Source organism: Rousettus aegyptiacus, unplaced genomic scaffold (assembly GCF_014176215.1).
Source record: "Rousettus aegyptiacus isolate mRouAeg1 unplaced genomic scaffold, mRouAeg1.p scaffold_m13_p_5, whole genome shotgun sequence".
Classification (NCBI taxonomy): domain Eukaryota; kingdom Metazoa; phylum Chordata; class Mammalia; order Chiroptera; family Pteropodidae; genus Rousettus; species Rousettus aegyptiacus.
In genome coordinates this window covers 39,812,587-39,836,314 of record NW_023416308.1, presented here as the reverse complement: position 1 = coordinate 39,836,314, position 23,728 = coordinate 39,812,587, and the positions used below count along the sequence as shown (strand labels likewise).

The window sequence follows — 23,728 nt, the reverse complement described above, 5'->3', positions numbered from 1 at the left end:
CTTCCCACCTCAGGATACTTGCTTACATACTATCCCATTACTTCAAATATCCTTTCATAGAAGGAATAAGAGAGTTCTGGATGTACTGTGGACAGATCTCCATGGCTCACTACTTGAAGAAAATAGCAAATTGAGGAATGCAACATGAACACACATACATGCATACACACACACACACACACACACACGATATATTTTCTATGACTATATATCTCTACTGTATGTAAAAGAATAAAAAAAGGTGTGGAAAGCAAACACACTAGACTCAAAGAATAAACTTTTAGTGAAAGAGATGAGGAAGCCAGAATTTGTAAAAGGTCATTAGTTTTACCTGTAATGTTTTAAATGTTTAGAAGAACATAATATGTATTATTTATGAACTTAATATTTTAAAATACTGAATGAAATATATAGAGCAAACTCCTGGCACACAGTAGGCTTTCGAAAACTGTATTATTTCTCTCTCTCCACCAAAAGTAATAAATATCTTGGGTTCAAACACAACAGATCCCATGAAAATGAAATGTGCAAGGCATAAGGGGAAGAGAAGGCCCTTATTTGGCACCTGGAGAGTGGTGACTGAGGGGGTTGAAGCGACAGCGAGAGAGTAAAAATAGAAATGGCAAGTACAGGAAGAAATGTTACTGACCTAGACAAAAATGAGCAAATGAGATAAGGGAAGATAGTCTCAAAGTAAGAAAGTAATGCTCAAAAGAAGACAGAGAACAATGCTATCATTATCTATCCTCTTACTAAACCTCTACCATGTTCCAATCAGTTTACATGCAGCTATCATTTAGTCCTCAAAGCAACTACGCCCGTATTAGAAGGTGGTAGTATTTGTCACATGTCCTGCAATTGATGGCTAATGCAAGGGCGTGTACTCAAACCCAAAATTGTTCTTTTCTACTATGCTTCGTAGACGACGCAAAGGAAAAAAAAAATCAAGAGAAACAAGTAGAGGTATAGATCAAAATCAAAATAAACAAAAAAATTAAAAACAGAAAAACAAAAAAGAAAGCAGAGAGAAGCAGGCCTGGGGACGGAAGCGGTCAGCTCTGAGACTTTTTTTAGCTCCTGGGTTGCCGGGTGTCTCGACTCGCGCTGGGCACAGAGAGGACCAAACCTCCCAGGGCCTAGAAAGGCTCCAGCGCGGCGAGGAGGTGGGGCGAAGGGTAGCTTCCGGTTCCGAGTGCAAAGGCCCCACGTGTTCCGACCCGCCAGGCCCCGCGCTGCTCGGATCCGGCGGCGCTGCTTCGGCCGGGAGTGGGTGGGGGAGAAGCCGGGGCAGGGGAGGAGCCGCCGGAGCTGTCGGAGCCGTGAGTGCTGGCGGGCTGGGCTGGGCCGGGCCGGATCGGGCTGATCTGGGCAGCTCAGGGCGGGGAAGAGGGGGAGGGGTTGGAGACCCCGCCCCTTCTCCGGATCCTGGGGAGATCACACTGTGCTGGGGAAAGGGCCGCGGCAGTATAGTAAGGGGCCCAAGGCGTTGCGGCCCTCATATCACCTGGTGGCCGGAGCTAGAACCTCTGAGGACGCGGATGGCACTCCTGGCGCCTTTCTTTCCAACCACCGCCCCCTCCTGAGGCCTGCAGAAACGCAGTTCGGTCGTAGCTCCCCTTGCCTCCGTGCCAACTGCCCCTCTGGAACCAAAGGAGGGGTGATCTAGGCCCCTTTATTTCTCGCAGCGTTTTCTCTCTCCACCTCTCAAATTGCCCAGGAATTTCTCCTGCAAACTCCCTGCCCAGATGAGCCCTGTCTCTTCTCACAGCTAACCCCTGGTCAAACACACGCAGAAGTACTCACCCGTGATCTCACCCGTACTAGGCCTTGCAGACAAACTGGTCTCTGGCTTTTCAGCTACCTCTGTGACCGACCTGCGACCCTCCCATCGAGCCAGTGGCTTCCGTCTCCACTTGCAGCCATCCTCCTCTGAACCCCTAACAGCAGGAGTTAACCCTCAGCAGGAGTATAAGTGTCCCTCCTTTTTGTCTGGTTTGACTAAAAGTTGTTAGTTTGTGCTATGGACATTCTCTGCCCTCAGAAGAGTGTCAGCTCAGTTTTTTATTTTCCTAGGCATTAGATGTTATTGTCTCCTAGGAGCTTGGATAACCCTTTCTGCCTTCGTCTCTGTAGTGACCTTCCCAAAAGTAGACTTTGGCCTAGTTCTTCCAACACCTTGGACCTGGGGAGCAGTGCCACATCGAGGCTCTCTCTTTGAGACAACCTTAGAACTATTGCTTTTTCTCTGTCCAGACTCTGCAGGTGATACTCAGAAGCCACAAGGAATGCTAGTGGAGTCCCTTATCCCTCCTCCCAACTTCTCTTCCAAGCTGCCCCATGGGCCTTGATCCAGAAAGCCACTTCAGAAAGGTGGTAGAGTAGCCATGGGAGGCCTATTGTTGGAAAGTATGTGACAGCTGAGCAGTTAGAGGAGTTCGTGGCCATGTATTTTGAGTAACTTTCAGGTCGTACCATGTAGTATGTGAAGGTGGGCAGGTTGGAGGGAGGAAGGGAATATTTCCTCCTACAACCAAACACCTGGGATTCATAATCTTTCCCCCTTTCTCCTCCAGCTATACACCTTTTTGCATTTACTCTCAATACTGTATTGAAGTAGACAGTCATTTCGAGGGCATAGCAAAGTTTACTACAATGTAAGGGACTCTTGTGCACTACAAACTTTAGAGATGAGATCGGTTATAGGTTTACAACATTTTTTTCCCAGTTAAATTGGCACAGGCATAAAAAATATAACAATTCTGGACTTTTTACTTCTTTAAACCTTCCTTTACATTTGGCCAACCCTGAAAAAGTTAGATCCTTTCTACTTGAACTTCAAATTTACTTACTTTGCCTTAGGTACTGGTTCTCAAATTTACTATGCATCTTAAGCACCTGAAGGGCTTGTTAAATTCTGATTGCTGGTGCCACCCCTGGAGTTTCTGATAATAAGTCTGGGCTGGAGTTTGAGGATTTGCATTTCTAACATGTTCTTAGGTGCCGGTGCTGCTGCTCTTGGTTTCTTAAACTGAGACCCACTGACTTTGGCCTGACTTATTCACATAAACATTGCAGTGGTTTGGGTATCAGAAAACTTGTGTGTGAGTTCTTCTGTGCTGAGTAGTAGTAATAGGATCTTGTATGGGTGATTTAACCACTTAGATCTTTCTTTCATTTGTAGAATTAAGAAAATATACTTAAAAAAAAAAAAAAAACCTCCAAATGTTGCTTATCATGTTGAAGGTGAAACAGTGATAAGTTTTTCCCTTGATTTTCTTATTTTTCTTGATAGGAGCCTCTATTTTGATCATACAGCTTTTACACATTTTAGATTTTTGCTGTGAATCCTGGTATGTAAAGTTTCTGCTGTTTCTTAACTGTATGTTAAAATCTTTAAGGTCAGAGCCTGTGCTTTTTTCATCTTTCTCTGCACCTTCAGTTGTGTGGGACGCAAAATTGATGTTCAGATATTTGGAGTGAACTCCATCCCCTGCCCATCTGTCCCCTTGAAGAAGTTTTTCTTTACTAATCCTGTGCCACATAGTAAAGCAGTAGTGTATGATTATGCCACCTGATTTCCCTAGGACATTGGAATAAATACTAATGCTAATTGCCTATAACTGTCCCTGTGAGTGGTTTATTACCCAGAGTTCCTGACATCCACTGATTCTGAATTTCATTATATCTATATCCAAGTTAGGGGAAGAGAAACAGCTTAATTAAATGCAACACATTTTTATTGAGCACCTTTTCTGTACCAAGTGTTTGACAAAATATTAGGCATTGGAAATATGAAAATGATTAAGGAGGTCTTTGCCCTCAGGGGCAGGACTTACAGTGGAAGATAAAGAAATGTTCAGACATTTCTCACAACAAGAAGGGTATCCTGGGATTACTTTTACTTTGGACCATGATTTAGCCTGCAGTAGAAACCTGATACTCTCATATTCCTCTGATCCTGCAGGCATTGGTCCCATCCTTTAACAGCTCATCATATGCAAGGGAGCCCTGAGCAAAACCAAAAGGAAGTCATAGAGATAAAGAGTGGGGATTATCTTGACTAGCATATTAATTACAAAACTGAAAACTTGGTAAATGACTTATGAATTGAATATTTTAAGTTATTCATATTTATACCTCAGGTCAGGTTATATTTATAATATATGTTATCCTGTTATTTTTCATTAAGTAATGGTTCCTCTTTGTAATTGGCATTGACCACATTCATTGTAGTAATTCATTGGATACAGCTAACTTAATGCTGGCTGCCAAATGAAAACTGCTGCCATCCTCAGGGTGGGGGTCAGGTTTGATGACTGCCTTTTCCTACTTCAGATTAGTTTATAATGTTCTGTTTTAAAACTGGGGCGTATTGGCCTGTTTTAAATAAGTCATTAAACACCTCTGATTAATAACTCTTATTTAATGTTAAAAAGCCTAGCTTTCATGTTGGAGATTAACCAATATGATCATGATGGCCACATATTTAATTCTGGACTCTTCATATCTGTATTTGGCCTATATTATTCCTTCACAACTCAGGAATAAATTATATTCACCATCCTAGGCTAACACATTATGGCCTGAGTACTCAATAAAGAACCATATATCTTTGTTCCTCTCAGAAACCCTCCTTTATCACTGTCAAAGCAGGATGGTTTCTCAAAAGATGATCCAGCTCTCTCTCTCTCTGCCTTTAGGTAGAGAATCATCCCCATTTTCACGATGAATTGATGTGACTTGTCCAAGCTCACACATTTTTAGGAGGTAGAACACAAGTCATCTGCCTCCAAAGTTAAAACTATCAACTCTTCAACCTCCTGAGCCTGTGATACATACCTATAGAAAACATGTTAATTAAAAATAAAATGAATTCTTTGGATTTTAAAACTTTATTTTATGCGTTTCATGTTTACATTTATTCTTGACATTTTTTTATACACACTTTACTTTTGATCCTAGCCGTTAAGTCTACAAAGTTTCAGAGCATAAGATTTTTATATGTTAGTTTCCATGACTTCCCTGTACCACCACTACTTACTTGGCTTTTCAAATTCTTCCTGTCTTCCTTCCGCTTCTCTATACCTTATTCTTTTTCTTTGAAACCTGTTGTTAAAAGCTTTGAGCTACTTCTTGTACAACTCAAATATTTTATGTTAAATCTAATGAAAGGAAAAAAATTATGTGATAAAAATATTTAAATAGTTTTTAAACATGATTTGAAGCATACTGATCATGATGTGATCAGTCAGTGAATGCATTCGCTTTTATTTTTATTTTTTGCCTTCTGGGTTGTTTTCAGAGGACTTCTTGGGTATACTACCTGTGCTTTCCTCAAATTGCCTCCTCCCCATTACAGGGAGGGGAGGGGACTATGATATTAGTAAGTAGAAGTATTGCTAATATGGTCTTCGGCATGAGAGCCTATCTTTAAAGTTCCAACCCATCTGTGTTCCAAGGATATTTAATCCTACATGTTTTAGAGCCTTCAAACAAGGACTCTTCTGATTTGACACTTTACTTTTGATACAGCAGTAAACATTTTTCCTGTACATTTTAATTTTTGTAATTATGATAAAATAAAGGACTGTTTGCTTGTTCAAATTTAAATCTTGCCTTTTTCCCAAAAGTGTTTAAAGTAACCTATGCTAGGTTCTATGCTGAGTTATTTTATACGTTGCCTCATTTACTCCTTAGAACAACCATGTGAGGGAGGTAGTATGAGCCACATTTTAAAGACTGATTTAGGGAGTGTCACGTGGCTAATAAGTTAGGAGAGGGATCCAAACCCAAGGCTCCAAAACTCCTAACCTCTATGTGGAAAGCATGGATAAACATTTGTATATAGGACAATATAACAAATCTTCCATAGAAGGGTCCTACTGGGATAATCTGTAGTTTTAAAGAACCAATATAGCATTCGAAAAGGGCTGTTAATTTTTATTAGCTGATTTCTGTTCTAGAGCAATGAGAAGGGTCTGTTGCAGTGGCCCAGCGAAGAGTCACGTTCAGATGCCCAGGTTATGGGCCTGCGTTAGGGTAAAAGCTGTAATGGAGACTGGAAGGGTATGGGTATCCACTAAATAAGATTGTGTAAACCTCCGATCATAGTTGACTTTTGAAAATTATTTGCTAGTAAATAGATCACCATCTCTCAGATAATATGTGACTACAAACCTTTTCATTTAGGGTCTGCAAAGATCACCCCAAATAGTAACATTTTAAGACAGAACCAGATATCCTTTCATCGCCTACAGTTTTCTGTTCGTGTCAGAATTGCGTTAGTATCTTCACAAGCCTGTGACACATTCAGATAAAGGGCAGAGACAGCTGGACCAAAGGTTGGAGAAAGGTCTTTTCCTTTTCCACATTTTCTCTCCAATCCCGTCCCATACATCCAGGACCTAGGCTTGTGAAACATCTCTACAGACATGTTTTAGAGCCTTCTAGAACCAAATCTTTTACTCTTCCTGACCTGGCTTCACATTTTCTCTATCTTATCTGTCACTGTGGAACCCTTCCAAGGACAGACATTGAATAGAAAGATAATAGAATAGCAAGGGCAACAGATTGCAAGGCAGACTTGCAGTGTTGCACATCTTGTGAATTGTAGATTTAAAAAAATGTCCATTTTCTGTTTCTAGTATTGATATTTGATATTTGCACAGTACATGTCATAAACGCTCACAGATCTCAGCTAATCTGAGAACAGTTATCTGCAGAAAGCTTTACACTACAAGGGCTCTTTTGTATGTGATGAAACCCTTAGAGTAGCTCTAGTTTCTTGAGGATCTGGGGCTGGAATTTACATCTTTGGATACCTAATCCAGTGCTCTTTCCACAGTACTGCTTGCTTCCTGTTCCTTACCATCTCTTGTCCCACTACAGACTCCTCTTCCTTCTTGTACTATTCCTGATTGTTTGCCATCATCTCATTTTTCTAGGCTGCCAAAGTAAATACAAACAAGCAGTAGAAATCTCAATGCATGATTCTGAAGGGCATTTAAAAATTGCAGGTTACATGTGGCACTTATATTCTTTGTTTTGAAAAGCCAAGCCCTATGAGAGCAGGAACCTTTCTGTCAATGCATTCTTTATAAAATTCATAGTAAGGAATCTCTTGTAGCTAGTGCTACATGAAAACAGTGAGGTTCCTAGTCTGCTCCATTGAGCATGGATTCTCAGACTTTTAAGATAATAGAGGTCCCTTCATTATGCCAAAAGACATGTCTCAATTCCATCTTTTTCCCTTAAAGATTAGGGTCGAAGAGGGGGGACTGGGATGCTTCATCTGGATAAATAATCATTATTGTGTTAAATTACTTGATGTCTGGTTTTGTGCTTATTAAAATTGATTTAAATCTTCAAAAGAAAATGATTTTTTCCCCCCAAAATCCACAGATTTGTGTGATTCACGTTTGGATTATCCCAAGGCAACCCAAAGATTTCTTGTGATGAGTTATGATTTCATCATGTTAGGAACCACTAAGAGTAGTATTTTGTTTAACTCACAATCCAAGCAATAAATGATTTTTCCTTATTTATTCCTTTGTCAAGCATATGATTTGTTGGACAAATGAATGAATAAGAAGAAGACATAGTATCTATCCTTCCAGAGAGGGACTTTAAAAAAACTTAATAAGTGTACTGTGCCTTTTGGCATGACAGGCGTTGAGCTGGATGCTTTATGTTCCTGCCCTCAGAGTTTTATAGTCTGGTGAGCAAAACAGCAAGAAGAACCATTTTCACCACACAGACAATAGATATACATATATGCTATGATATAGGGAGGTGCAAGTTCCTGTGGAAAAAATCTGGGAGGCTCAGGGAAGGAACCCTGGGAAAACAGCTCTGAAGGATGAGTAGAGATAAACAAAGGGGGTAGAAAAGGGTATTTCAGGAAGAGTGAACAGCATCTTGAAAGTCCCGTGAGGGCAAAGAAAAGAGACACAGAACAGTACATTTGAACAGTGATTTTCAATGGAAGTGACAATCATGGGAGAAAAGGGGTAGGCAGGAGCCAAGTCTTGATGGGCCTTGAGAATCAAATTATAAGAAGTTTAAATTTTATCCTATATACAGTGTGAAGCCAGTGGCTGATTTTGTATGTTAGAAAGTTCCCCACTCAGACCTTCCTGCAATATTGCAGGTGAAGCTAATGCAGGTGTGTGGTGGTGGTGGTGTGGGGTGGGGGGGGAGTTTCTAGGTGGGGAGTGCCCCCACCTACCCCCATCAAAAAAAAAAATCTAAAAGTAAATATATAGATTCCAGAAATAAAAACTAGAGAAGTAAGTAAAAACTGACTTTACCACAGCCCAAGGAGATTTCAACCCAAAAGTTGGTAAAAGAGTTGAGGGTTCTAATATCTGTGCTCCAATAAGGAGATTGGTGGAGTTGAGGGAGGTATGTGGAATTGAAACATCTAACAGCCTGAGGCCTTGAATAGCAGCCTCCTCCATAAAAATCTGTCTAGTGATCAAGCAAAGGGGCAAGGAAGTAGGCCTCCATAGTTTTGGGTAGAACAAAAATCATAGGCATAGGCCCAAATAAAGCACTATCAGTATAATTCAGGAGTTGAGAAAAACTGGTCCAAGATCATTGAAACCATTAGTCCTTAGGTAGAAGCAAATGAAATTCAAAGGTCTCATTTTATAACCAAAGTAAAAACAATCTCAGTGAAGATGGGCATAAAATTTAAAATATTGCAAACCACCATAAGGTAGAGATAGCAGATTCGGTAAGTATGAAAATTAACACAGGAGGATCTAGAGACTCAGCTGTTAAAAGTGGATTGCTAACCTTGAAGATGGATTTGAGGCAGTTCTATTGCACAAAAAGATTAAAAAATGAAGAATTCTTCAGGTTACATGTGGATACTGCAACCTGGCCTGGAGGGAGCTGGACCAGGAAGACCAAGGGTGAAACTTGAACCAAATTGTTCATTCAACATTTAAGTGCCTGTTATGTGCCAGTGTAGTGTAGAAGCCAATGCTATCATTTTTAAAAAAGAATTTTATATAGTGTGTTTAAGTGGTCATAATGGCTCAACTGGCAATGGAGATGAGATAGATGAATTCAAAAGACATTTAGAAGACAGAGTTAACAAGATTTGCTGAATAAGAGTAAAAATGTAGTGGAGGAAAAGACTGATTTTTCCTGTTTAAGTAGGAAGAAAACTTCAAAGTGGAGGTTCATTCATTTAAATGCATTTATTATGTATATTATTATAGGTGTTTGAGATTGATTAAAAAGCGTAGTCCGTGATTTCAAGGAGCTTCACAGGAAAGATAAACAAATAGGTATTTGACACATTGTGATAGAGATGTACCCAGGTTGCTATGGAAGCAAAGTGATTTCTAACCATGTCTGAGGATAGGGAGAATGGGATCAAAGACATTACCTCAGAACATGTGAAGTCTAAGCTATATATTTATATATTGAAAGATAAGTAAAGTCTAACCTAATGAAGGGTGAAGAGTCAGAAGGAATAGTATGTTCAAAAGCCAAAGGACGTAGGGCTTTTGTGTGCTTCACATGCACACTTGTGTATGTATGTGTGTGTCTTTGAAAGGTTGGAAAGGTCAATCTAATGTATGATGCTTAGAAGTTTATATCACATTTACAGGACAGGGAGCTGTTGAGGGTTTTAAATAGGGAAGTGAAATGACCAGATTTACCAAGAGCACTCTTGATACTATGACTGTGACTTAAGAGGTAACAAATCTGGAGGTAGTTAACTTATATTTGGAGGCAGTTTCAACCAGATGAGAACTGATAAGTCATGGGAATGAAGAAGATGGGACCTGTCAAGAAAAAGTAGGAACACATGATGCCACATTGAGGCTAAGGTAGAGTATGCTATGCAGAAGAAACAGCCTTCATACAGGCATGGAGGCCTGAAGAGACACCCTATTGTAGGGAGATCAGCAATACATTTATTATAGCCAGGTGACACAGAAAAGGGTAGAATTCAAGGCTTGAAAAATTGCTTGAGGGTGGATTGTGAAGAGCTTCATGTGCCATACCAAGGATTTTGGAGCTGGTCTTAGAGTAAGTTATTTTTTTGAGTGTTGAGTAATACAGTTAGAACTATAATTTAAAAGCAAAAAATTGACATTGGGGTACACTTCACAAATAGTAATGCATTTAATGCACATAGTAACCTATTAGATACCATTATTACCTCTATTCTATAATTGGGGGAACAGGCAAAAGGAGAATAAGAACTTGCCCATGGTTTCATATCTAGTGAACAATAGAGCCAGGATTCAGACCCTAGCAGCCTGACTCCAGGACTCTCACTGGTAACCTTACACACCCTAAGTGTTTCTCAAGGAAGAATGTCAGAACCACACATGGCATTTCTAAAGACAGTTGCCTAGATTGAGTGAATCAGAATATCCAAAAGAATGATGTGTTTTGCAAAAGCGCCACAGGTAGCTCTGTCGCACTTGGCTCACAGTTGAGTACTGTTGGGATCCCAATTACAAAGTTAAGGCTGTGGCACCTGCAAGAGATGAGGGCCCAAACTAAAGCATTCTATGGAAAAAAGGAGGAGGAAATAGATTTAGAGGCGTAAGAAGTAGAATTGTTTTAATGAGCGATGGGGAAGAATCAAATTTGAATTCAAAGATTACAAAGTTAGGTGTTTGCTGAACAAGTGATGATCCAGCCGAGACAGTATTCCGGAAAGAAGAGAAGATTTGGGAGTAAAGATAATAAATTCAGTTTTGAACACTTGGGTTTGAGGATCTGTAGATCTTTCAAATAAGTTTGTCTTAACAAAAGGAAAGTTGCTTTTTGGAGTGCCTGTATGTCAATCACTATGTAAGTGGCTTTCCTCACTGTTAACTTATACAATCCTCCCCTCAAATCTGAGAGTCCCCGTTTAACAGGAAATTAATATTGGGTATGATTCAGTTCAGAACGAACCACAATAAAGCCTTCCCTGTCTATTTCAGCCATGTTGATGTGTCTTTTCTGAGAGTATACATCATAGTAAATATGTAAAAGTGTGTGTGTGTGAGTGTTTGTGTAAAACACCATAGTCATGACCACACTTTTTTAGCAGGTGATTTTTGAGTGTCTTTATAGGTTCACAGGTTGCATGAAGTAGAGATTAGAAGTGCAGTGTTTTTTAATGGGGAGTGTGAACCTTGCCTAGGAAAAGAGGTGGGGAACACACCTTCAGGTGTAGATCATCTTATTTCAACTAGATCGATTTATAACATATGGTTATGGGGATTAGGGGACAGGGACTTTAATAGTCTGAGGAAGTGTTACGTGACCAAGGTTACGATTGAACTCAGAACTGCTATCCCTGCATATAATATCATGCTTACACTGTTGTTTGTCTCTACTTCTCTACCCCAGGTCTCTTGGGAGAAACTCGAGGTGCCCAGGCTGAGACTGGGGTATGATGACAGTGTGAGTTCTAGATGGTGTGAGACCACCCCAGAGCCAGAAAATGGCTACAGCCTTGGAACCAGAGGACCAGGATCTTTGGGAAGAAGAGGGGATTCTAATGGTGAAATTGGAAGATGATTTCACTTGTAGGCCAGAATCTGTCTTACAGAAGGATGACCCCGTGCTTGAGACTTCGCACCAGAACTTCCGACGCTTTCGCTACCAGGAAGCAGCAAGCCCTCGAGAAGCTCTCATTCGACTCCGAGAACTTTGTCATCAGTGGCTGAGGCCAGAGAGGCGGACAAAGGAGCAGATCCTAGAGCTGCTTGTACTGGAACAGTTCCTTACTGTCCTCCCTGGAGAACTGCAGAGCTGGGTGCGGGGCCAACGGCCAGAAAGTGGCGAGGAGGCAGTGACACTGGTGGAGGGTTTGCAGAAACAGCCCAGGAGACCAAGGCGGTGGGTGAGGAGGGGGAGTCCTGATCTGTGTGATGTGGAGGGGGACTATTTGCTGGAAGGATGGATTTGGGGGTAGGGCTTCAGGGCCCCGTAAATTGCCCTTTAAATTTAATTGGCTCTGCCCTTGTGTTGTACCTGGATCCATGAGCCCCATGGGGCAGAGGTGTTTGTGTGTGTCTGTATGTGAGTGTGACTTCCTGGTTTTTGAAACACGTGTTTAGGGACTGTCTTAGGAGCCTCGGCCACCTCAGGATCACATGGCTTTGGTTTTCCCTTTTTTGGATTTGAAACTTCAGTTCTTGGGGAGAAGAATTTTGTCACTTCTTCAAAGGTTCTCATAAACTCTCAGTCACAGATTGTCTGTCCAGGAAAACAAGACAGGGAAGCAAACAAAGATTGCTGCCAGTGGGATAGGTGTAGATAGGAAGCATAGGACCTCTGAGCCCCGGGTCATAGGGAAAGGGTTGAGGGAAGTAAGAAAGCAGTGCCGTATCTGAATGTCCTCTGCCTTATCCTGGTGAGGATAACCTTCAACAACTCCTTGCATGCCCCAGTGGAATGGAAGTTTTCCCTCTTCATCTGGGTCCCTCTGGGAGTTTTTCTGTTGGCAGCTTCTCCTAAAATAAGCCCTGATGACAACCAAGACTTTCCTCTTGACTCCATGGTGACTGGAAGTTGGAATTATTCCCAGGTGACTGTCCATGTTCATGGCCAGGAAGTCCTGTCAGAGGAGACAGTGCATCCAGGAGCAGAACCCGAGTCACCTAGGGAGCTGCAGGATCCTGCGCAGACCTTGACCCCCGAGGAGTCCCATGTGGAGACCACACAGAACCCAAATCTGGGGACACCAGAGGAGCAGAGCCTGTACCATGAATTGGAGTTCCAGCCCCTGCAGGAGAGCGGTGGGAAGCCTCAGCAGAAAGGGGCCGTTGTAGCAGAGTGTGGGGAGGGGGATATTTCTCTTATACCAAGGAGGCTGGGTAGATTGTAATGGGAATAACTCAGATTCCAGGGTACTGAGGAGACAGTACTAGCTAGAGTCCCCTGCAAATGGGTAAGCTTGGAGAACAATATTCTTAGTTATTTTGTTGGCATCTGATAGTGTTATAGGTGGTAGTGTCGGGATGACTTGAGCTGCTGTTGGGCCACTTTCTTGATTCCTACCTTCCCACCAAAGATGCTGGGGGTTGATTAGCTTTTTCCCAGTTATAGGGGTGCACTGCAGATTGCTGACCTCTGCCTTTTTTTTCTTCGTAGAGGTTCCAGTACCCCAGGACCCAGACATTCCTGAGGAGAGAGACACTGGGAACCCAGAGATGGTTGCCCTTCTTACTGCTCTGTCACAGGTGTGCCTTCATTTCCCTTTATTCCACAGAGAATTTGAAGAACCATGTGAGGTGGTAGCCATGTACTCAGTGGGTAAGACAGAACACAAATTTCTATTCTCCTTTTGCAGTTTAAGTTCTCAATTCTGCACATGTCTTTACAGAGCAGAATTGCATCTAATAAGATAAATTATAATAGTCGCAGTTGGATCTACAGGGTCCAAAGCCTCTTTATTTGCCACTGACCAGAGTGACTAACAGAATGGGATTATTTTGTAACAGCTTTGAAGTTGTTGAATGAGGGATTGTTTTTGAGTTTTAGGAATAAACTTGATAGTTATTTGTAAGGATGACTGCTGCAGAAATGATTTCTGAAGTTGCCTGGTATACTCTTCCAGGGACTGTATTCAGTCAGGTCACAACATTTGTGGAGATTCACCATGGTCACAGCTCAGAAACTAAGCTATGTGGCTGGAAGAAAAAAGAATAGAATTCATCCATGTTTTTAGATTGTAGTCCAACTGAAGAAAAAAAAGTCCTGTTGTGCTTTGTAGATTTTTTAAGTGATAAGAGTGATTAGAGAAGACCACTGAGGGAAAGCTTCCTAGAAAAGTTGACTTTTATAGAAAAGTAAATAGCATTAAGGCATCAAATAGGGAGTTGAATAATGACTTTTCAGACTTTTCCTGTATTTAAACATTGGGAAGAACATAGGTTGGTTCTGAGAGAAAGCAGTGAGACTGAAGGGAGCAGGAGTAGGGCCAGTGCAAAAGTATAAAGTCAGGAAGCAGTGACAGAGGTAAAACATTTCCTGAAAGGGAGCCAAGTGTCCCATTTTAGTTCCTTTTGTCTCCTACATGGATTCTGTCTATACCAAGAACCTTCATTCCAAGAACAAAATATGAGACTCTGAGGCATCACATTTTAATTGAATCCTGGTGATGTTTCAGGGTTTGGTAACTTTCAAGGACGTGGCTGTATGCTTCTCCCAGGACCAGTGGAGTGATCTGGATCCAACACAGAAAGAGTTCTATGGAGAATATGTTTTGGAAGAAGACTGTGGGATTGTGGTCTCCTTATGTAAGTAATTTCAAGTTTTTCTAGAATGTTGTGATTGCAGAGATCTTTTTCCTGTTGGAAATTATGGCACCTTAGACCTTTAACTGTATGTACTACACTTCTCTTATGCCTCCTCCACCAATGACATTGAAAGATGAGCAGGGGAAGATGAGACCCTTTGTAGTTAAAGGAAAGAGAAAATGCATAGAAAGTGGTTGCAAACTTCTAATAAGAAAATCAAGTTTAGTATATTTGAAGTTAGCATATGAGTTTTGAAACAAGCAATAAAAGTTAATCTCCTTACTTGAATATGGGAAAATAGGGTAGCATTTACAGTTGTGTAATTATTGAATAGTAGGTGAAAGTCAAGGGGTATGCAGTTCTTGGTTGGAGGTGTTGAAGCTAAAGAGACAAAAGATTTGATCAACTGACCTGGCTATTCTACAGTCTATCATACAGGAAAAATCTGCTCTTAACACTGGGAATTGTTGAAGCAATCATAATATCCTGTTTTCCCTCTCTTGAGCAGCATTTCCAATCCCTAGACTAGATGAGATCTCCCAAGTTAGAGAAGAGCCTTTGATCCCGGATATCCTAGAGCTTCAAGAGCCTCAAGAGCCAGAAATCCTGAGTTTTACCTACACAGGTGAGGAATGACAGAAGGAATCCTCGTCCCCTGAGCTGGCTGTTCTATAGTCTGGTTCTCCCTCTGAATGCCAAATTCTTCTATCCATTTCCTTCTCTTCACCCTTCCTGTCATTCATTTGAGGTATATATAATGCGAAATGGTGTAAGATAAACCAAGACTTTTGGAATTATGGTTATTCCATTACCTGAATAGTTCACTTAAACTTTAGATACTCAATCTCCACTTTTGTGAAATGAGGATAATAATGTTTTTCCAAATTAAGGCTTATTGGTAGCTTGAGATAACATAAGAAAGTCCCTAGCACATGACAGGCATTCAGTTGACTGATTATTTTCTTCTTTCCTAACTACTATAGTTATTAAATATGGGCTTCTCTCTGTATGGTCTGGCCCTTCCAGAACGCTGTTTAAAATCCCCCCATTGTGTAGAAGGCATCATTACTGCTATAATTTCCCCCTTTCTCCTCTCACCCTCTCTTCAGGAGATCGTAGTGAAGATGAAGAGTTTCTTGAGCAAGAAGATCTGAATTTAGAAGATCTACACAGGTCTGTTTTAGGAGATCTAGAAATCCACCAGACTCCAGATTGGGAAATAGTCTTTGAAGATGATCCAGGTAGACCTAATGAAAGACGATTTGGTACAAATATTTCTCAAGTTAATAGTTTAACAAATCTTCGAGAAACCACGCCTATCCACCCTCTGTTAGGGAGACATCATGACTGTCCTGTATGTGCAAAAAGTTTCACATGTAACTCACACCTTGTTAGACACCTGAGAACTCACACAGGGGAGAAACCTTATAAATGTTTGGAGTGTGGGAAAAGTTACACACGGAGCTCCCATCTTGCCAGGCACCAGAAGGTTCACAAAATGGGCACTCCTTATAAATTTCCCCTAAACCGGAAGAATTTGAATGAGACTTCCCCTCTGGTCCAGGCTGAAAGAACTCCACCTGTTGAGAAACCCTATAGATGTGATGATTGTGGAAAACACTTCCGTTGGACTTCAGACCTTGTTAGGCATCAGAGAACACATACAGGAGAAAAACCCTTTTTCTGTACTATTTGTGGCAAAAGCTTCAGCCAGAAATCTGTACTAACAACACACCAAAGAATCCACCTGGGAGGCAAACCCTACTTGTGTGGTGAGTGTGGAGAGGACTTCAGTGACCACAGGCGGTACCTGGCACACCGGAAGACACATGCAGCTGAGGAGCTTTATCTCTGTAGTGAGTGTGGGCGGTGCTTCAACCATAGTGCTGCATTTGCCAAGCACCTGAGAGGACACGCATCAGTGAGGCCCTGCCGATGCAATGAATGTGGGAAAAGCTTCAGTCGGAGGGACCACCTCGTCAGGCATCAAAGAACACACACTGGCGAAAAACCATTCACGTGCCCTACCTGTGGGAAAAGCTTCAGCAGAGGCTATCACTTAATTAGGCATCAGAGGACCCATGCAGAAAAGACCTCCTAGCTAGGTCCCATGTGAGAAGATCTGCTTTCAGCCCTGACCTAGAGATGGGCTAGGAGAAGCCCTCTGGTCAGCCTGGGGAGCCATTTTCCAGGGGGTCTCCCATGACCTGCCCAGATCTACATAACCTCTCCTGCAATTAAGTAAAACCCCTGAGCATAACCTCTCAACCTTCTTTTACTCCTTGAAGAACTAGCTGAATTGAGGCTTCTTGATTTGGAGTATTCCTGCCTCTACTTCACGGGTACGAAGTAGGAGAATTAGAAGACTTCAGGGGTTGTGGTTATTATATTTTCCCCAAAATGGGCTGTTAGATATCCTAAAGACTGCTTAACAGCTTCAAGTTTAAAGTGACCCAGGACAACCCCTTAGGTTTGGTAAGGGACCAGCCTGTAGGACTCTGTCTTTACTGTGCTCAAATCTTAAAGCACACAGCCCTGAACTCGAGGCCAGAGATTTGCATTTAATGGCTTTGCCACACATTCACAGGATAACTGTACACATCTCACTGATGCAACTTTCTCCCCATGCACTTTCCTTGACACTGGGGAGAGATGGGAGAAGTGTTTGATGAGTGAAAACCTCAAGGTTGCTTCACATGGACCTTGTCGACATACTTCTCTTCCCCACTGTCAAAGTGACACCAGGTGCCTGGCACTGCTAGAAAGGAGGACCTAGTCAGAAGCCTCTTTCCTGGTGGGTTTTTTTCCCTTGTTAGAATACTCATGCCAAATTAGCCTTCCTACTATTCTACCAGTCTCTTGGTTTTGTCCCTAGCACTTTTTCCACTACAAGTGGAGTGTAGCATTTGGGTGTCAAGGAATTTAGTAAAGCATAATTAAATCATAATGAAATAATTTGCATTTGCACATACACACAAGCCCACCTACCCCATCCTCTTGGGTTTGAGGGAATTTTGGAACAGTGTCAGCTTACAAAGATACTATGATAATTATAGAATCATAATTGATTGGGTCACATCACATAAAACGAGAATATCTGAGATCAAATTATAGAAAAATTAAAAAGCTGTTACTGCTGGCCAAGGCTATCAAGACTATTCTGACACCCCATTCCCATGATCCCTGTTTCTCTGATACCAGGGAAAATTATGAACCCCCCAGCACCTGGGACCCTGAAGAATTTACCAGGAGTAAATGGCTTTCATGTATTTTTGTTGTTTGCTTTTTCTTATGTGATTTTATTTTCATGTCATTAGGACCTAAATAGTGGATGTGGCCCAAGGATCTCTTTTGTCTGATAAAGGTTCCATAGAGACGAGGCTGTGGGAGTGGCAGGACTGGGGAGACTCCTCCATACATGAAGCAAAGGATATGGGATTAAAGCATGTATGGAGACTCCTCCATACATGAAGCAAAGGATATGGGATTAAAGCATGAGAAGGGACACTGTCTTCTATGGTTTCTTCTGCTCTGTTTTTCACTTCATTGTGTACACCAGAGGAGTATGGGTAGGATAACAAGGCCTCAACCCTAGCAGTTCAACAAGGAAATTCTCATTTTGATCAGCAATGATAGTCTTATTGACTGGTTTTAATACCAGTCAACCATTGTTCTTTGGAAATATATACATATGAAATTAACATGGGGCAGCCAAGTTCCCTAGTTTCTGAAACTTTCCAGTTTACTTAAACACTTGTAGGACGTCAGGTTATTGATTCTATTGAACAGCATTAATTCTCAAAAAGAGACCAGGGGGTATGGAGCAGTTTTCCATGCAGACAGTAGGCTTGGCATTGATAGCAAATCCACAGGTAGGTAGAATATGTACACATAGGTAAGACCTGAGCCTGGAGTTTGCAGAAGAGACTTTCCTAATATGCAAACATTTCTGAACTGTAGATTAAAAGTTTATACAATTTGTCCTGGGTGAAATATCACAGCCTCAAAAGATAATTTCTCCTAACTCTTACCATTTCTGGAAGTTGATGAAATTCTGGAGGTACAGAACAAACTGACTTAATTCACTAATTTCACTGCATTATTGCAATAAGTGAAAATCTATCAAGAGAATTCTACATAAGGGAAAGTTTGAGAGACTGATTCAGTTTCTTGGAACATCAAATAGTTCTTTAATTGCTGATCCCTATCCTGACACTAAATCTCTGGTCCCTTATAAGCTACTGTATTTTCTGGAGTTTGAGAAGGGACAAGATATCTCCTAAATCTGAACACAAACTGCCCCTGTTTGTAGTACCAGGGCTAGTACAAGATAACCTGGAATGAGCAAGAAGCAGTAAGGAAGATGCAGAAGCACAGATTGTTCTTGCCATTTATAAGGGGTTCCCTGTAGAATTTTGTGAAGCGTTGAATTCTGATGTTCTTAAATACCATATTAAATAGAAGTTTCTGAGGAAGAAAAAGGCAGGATTTTGAAGATACTGGGAGAAAGCTATGAAATCTAAATTAGAGAATTGCTAGGTAGTTGGAAATGAATAACATGCTAATAAAGTCACAAAATTAAAATGACAATACGTGGCCATTCATTTTGTAATAACCAAGAAATATTCAGCCTCTTCTCCATCCCAAAGTCCCAAGACAAATAAGTGGAAAGAAAGGCAAAATACATTTTTATTATCTAGAATTAAGGCTTCAAACTAGAACAAAATCTAGTAAACTCAGATCTGAGCTCTAGAGAATTTCGTTTATTGGATTAACAGAAAGTACTAGAACCAAAGCCACTCTGAAGTGATGGAGATAGTAAATAGAAGATTGCCCTACTGATTACTGCAAAGTTGGCCAAGACCGATTGCTTCAGTCCTCTCAGGTCATGACAGCAGCCTCTAGATCACTCCTTTGCATGAGGAAAAAGATCTATCTTTCAAAAAATCATTTGCTTCACCAGGCTTCCAGGAAGGGCAGCAGTCTAGGTGAGGGTTAATTTGGCACCCCGATGGTTTTGTAAAACTAAAGATGGACTGAGAAATAGTGAATGATGATAGGCTGTACAGATTAGTAATTTGGTGCTTTTTCACATCGATATTTTTTAGTTTGTCTAAGAGTAACCACTGGCATCTCCCCTCAGCTGACTAAAGTATTTCTTCCAGCCACAATAATTCTCCCTGAGAGAAATATACTTAACAGTTTTTTTCTATCTCATATTTCTAGTGATGTTGGCTAGCTGACATTTATCTAGTTTGTGGGAGAGGGGAAAAAGTACCAAAAATGGGTGCCCTACCTATGTGTTCACTAACCTTTATTTTGGCAGGATATAATGTCCTTGAACCTGAGCACGTCTCCTTGAAGGTGAAATAATTTGATTCCTCAGGGAAGTCCTGAGGAATAGGCAAGGAATAGTCTTGAGCTCTTTTTAAATAACAATTTTTAAATTATTCTTAATGACAAGAAGAAACAATCATTGTCAGGGAAGCAAAAGTTAAGATATTCCATAAAGTGCAATCCCTGTCCTTTTCATTGTGTGTGTATGCTCATGGGGGTTTTCAGGTAGAAGGGAAAGATGGAATACAATTTGAATCCTTAAAAAGGAGTCAATCAGCACAGACTACACTACTTAGTAGTCTGTGAGGATGGGGATTCTTCAGAGGAGACTGGGACCTCAAAAGAACTGTAGGGGATATGTATAGACTTCTAGAAACTGCAGGAGTAGGTAGTTTAAGCAAGAGCCAACACTCTGCAAAAGAGTATAAAGAAGAATGACGATCTTCATTTAAATAGAGTATAAATTTTACTTTGTAATGGTCTATGCAAACTATGACAATGATTCCAAAAAGCCATTTGTACAGGAAGACAATTGCAACTAAGTTCTCAAGATTTCCTGTAAGACTAATGCTCTGGCTCTTTTATCTGTGGTTCATTAGTTGTATATCATACAATCCCTTAGAATAGTTCAAGACACTACTTGTCAAGGGCTGATTTCAGGACGAGGACTACAACAATTGTTTGGTGCTTTGGTTCACTTACTGAATCTCTGCAAAAGCCTCCAAAGAAGTGATTTCAAGGTGAGAGAGCTGTGGGGCAGTTGGAAGAAAACACCCAAACAATGAGGGGTTAACCTTGAGCCAGAAAATATCTGTACAAAACAGAAAACTGGATCAGCAAAGCAAAGAAGGAAGACCTCTGCTGCTTTCTTTATCTAACAAGATACTCTGAAAGGTCTTCCACTAAAATAAAACTATTTTAGATAAATTACTAAAATAAAGAACAAAAATAGTTGGAATTTAAGTGTTTTATCGTTCATGAATTGAGTTCAAGACAAAAGCTATAAGATGTTAACTTTGGACATTAAATAAGCAGTATTATTGCATTAAATTAATAAATTAAGTATACACTGTACAGTATCAAGGATATTATAAGAAATGAATAGAGTAAGTAATATTCTAAATAGTGGAGAGGAAATTGGAAATAATTTAAAACAAAAAAAGTGAGAAAGCAACTCTGTCCAAAGAAAGGCAAAAAGTAAGCATATAAAAGTGGGACAATTAACTACAAAGATGAGAGCCCAAATATGTGAATAAAACAGACCAAATAATGGTTAAATGAAAAGATTGTTCGAGTGGGCTTAGAAGTAAATTATACAAATAGGCTATACCAGAGATACACAAAAATGTAAGAAAAATGAAAAAGTAAAAGAATGGAAAGTTATATCAGGGAAATACCTAAAGAAAATTAAGGAAGTTATTTTAATATTGACAAAAAATATATTAAAAGCATTACGAAAAGTATGGCTTCCACATAATTAAAAGTTAAACCCAACAGAATGTGTAACAGGTCTAAATTTCTAAGTAACCTCAGATTATATAACAAATCAGTAGAATTACATGAGAGAATTAATAAATCCATTATTTTAGTGAGCAGTTTAAATATATCTCTCCCCCTTATTGCTAGATCAAGCAAAAGAGGAAACCAGTGATAGTATGTATTTGTACAACAGATCTGTACCTCAAATTATAGAATACATATTCACAGACAAAATATTTAAATGCTAATATATAGTACAATAATGTAAGTCTGAACAAATATTGGGTATTATATAGACAGTATTCTCTGACCGCACTATATTTTATTTGAAAATCCACAACAAAATTGTTGATCAGTATATGTTTGGAGACTTTTAAATGTCCATAGAAATAACTCTTGTATTAAAGAAGAGATCACAAGGAAATTTACTAATACTTAAACTAAAACAAAATATAAATATTGTATACCAATATTTGTGGGTTGCAGTGAAGATGGCACTTATAGGGTTACAAGAGAGATGCTTAAAAATTAATGAACTAAATTATCAAGAATTTTTAAACAATAAACTAAAAATGTGGAAAGGAGGTAACTGCAGAAAGTACTTACAAAAAATACACTAACAAAGTAAAAAAGTGGTTCTTTGAAAAGTCTACTAAAACCTTGGCAATATTAAGAGATGGAAATGTAGAGATACAGTAAATGAGCTATAGAAGGGTAAATATATAGATAAATAGAAATCAATACTGACTGAAGCAAAAATGTCTTATGAAAATTAAAATACATGTCAATAACATGTAAGATGGAGAGAGTAGCTGCAGTTAAAATGTTCTAAGGTTCTAGCATTATTGGGAAAGTGGTAAAGTACTATGTTTTTTAGACAGTAATAATCAAGGTTATATGTTGTAATCTCTGTAGTAACCACTAAAAGAATAGTGAAAGAAAGTACAACTGACAGGTTAATGGAGGGAAAATAATGAAGTTGTAAAAAATTAATGCAAATAAAGGCAAGAAAAGAGAAAAAGGAATATAAAACACCTGGTTCAGGTAGATAATAAATAGTGAGATGATAGATAAAAACTCAAATATATAAATATTACATTGAATGTAAATGAATTAAATATCCCAAATAAAAACCAAGCTAACACTATAATTTGTGTAAATGTATATGTTATATATGTATATGTATATGTATATGTATGTGTATGTACATATGTATATGTATATAACACACATGCAAGACCTACTTAATGAACACAGGAAAGCTGAACATAAAATTCACTTTTAAAAATAAATTATCCATGGAAAACAGATTTAGCAAAGAAGGGAATATAGCAAAGAAGGCTATATCATAGTACTGGAGGTAGAGAGAAGACCATACTATGAGAACTGTCCTGAGCCTAGGAAGAAGAGCAACTGGACAGAAAGGAATGAGATTGGGGCAAGGGGGAATAGAATGAACAAGGTACCTACCACTTGCTTTTTCTTAGTTTTTGATCCCTTCCATTTGTTGGATATAGTCTGATCATTGTATGCTGGATGTTTGATATAACTTATTTCATCATCAGTGTATGTGTTACAGGTGGTTTTTTTTCTTCTTCTTCTTGTTTCGTAGAATAAGAAACCAAGGCTGGAAGGAGAAAAAAAACTTATTCAGATGTACTAATTATAAATGGAGTGGTTTAAAAATCAGAAATGTCTGACTCCAAAACCAGTTATTTTCACAATAGTATAATGTCTAGAATAGAGCAAGAGAGATGTCTCAGGATTAGGGAGACTCAAAGCATTTAAAATTAACTTCTCCTTAAGAAGCTCCCTGTGTTATAGGAGAAAATTCATCTCTCATCCAAACTGTTTCCTCTCTTAAAGAATGGCATTTGAAATACCTGACCTCTTGCATGGTTTGGAAATTTATGGGGGGTTTCATTGTTGTTGTTTCTTTGTTTCTGATTAATCCCTTATTTTAGAATCCACAATATGTATTTCAGATCTCTTAATTCCCTTTCCCACTTCCCACATAATTCCTGTATATCTAGCTTCCCATTGCTAAATTCTTTAAGTGAGAGGTAGTGAGGGCTTCTGCCTTTGTTTACAAACTTTATCCCTTGTATTTCAAAGTCAACCAAGCAAGGCTCATAGGTTTATAAGCGGGTTCCATCCTAAATCCCAATCTCCTACTTTTTTCTCTGCACTTTTCCAATTTCAGCAAAATCCTAATCTTTCCTAGCTCTAAAATGCTGCTGGAGGTCCTTTCTGATCTCATAACTTAAGGACCTAAAGAAAAACAGTGTGCTAGACTTGTTTATTCAGTGTGATTGGGATCATTAACTTGTCAGTTAATCTAAAAAAGCTGATGAATCATTTTTTAAAAGGATGCATTAATGGTATACGTTTTATTTTAATTTCAAACATGCAAATCTGTTTATTCTCCATTTTGAAACAGAAAAAAATGTGCTTTATCAATGTCATACATTTATGCTACCATTCTTCTCGGATTTTTTTTTTCAGTTTTATTTGATAGTCCCCATTTTGTAAAGTCAGTATTACATGATAGTCTGAATCTAAATCTGGTCCCACTATTTACCACTTGTGTAACCCCAGGGATTAATGAGAACAGATACTTTTCAAACAAGTGTTATTGCCAA

The 23,728-nt window shown here is 39.6% G+C and overlaps 1 protein-coding gene across 2 annotated transcripts; it reads left to right on the top strand.

The window, feature by feature from the left end:
* The first annotated feature begins 1,213 nt into the window (after positions 1 to 1,213).
* Positions 1,214 to 18,854, top strand: ZNF202 (zinc finger protein 202). 2 transcript variants are annotated; one of them, XM_016118588.2, is made up of 7 exons: positions 1,214 to 1,319; positions 11,374 to 11,869; positions 12,557 to 12,767; positions 13,123 to 13,211; positions 14,141 to 14,270; positions 14,779 to 14,895; positions 15,380 to 18,854. In XM_016118588.2, the coding sequence occupies exons 2-7, from the start codon at positions 11,468 to 11,470 to the stop codon at positions 16,369 to 16,371; spliced, it is 1,941 nt and encodes a 646-aa protein (XP_015974074.2). In that variant the 5' UTR covers positions 1,214 to 1,319; positions 11,374 to 11,467; the 3' UTR covers positions 16,372 to 18,854. The 2 variants fall into 2 exon arrangements, with proteins under 2 accessions (XP_015974074.2, XP_015974073.2); XM_016118587.2 differs by lacking the exon at positions 1,214 to 1,319 and having other exon boundaries at positions 1,336 to 11,869.
* Positions 18,855 to 23,728: the final 4,874 nt, after the last annotated feature.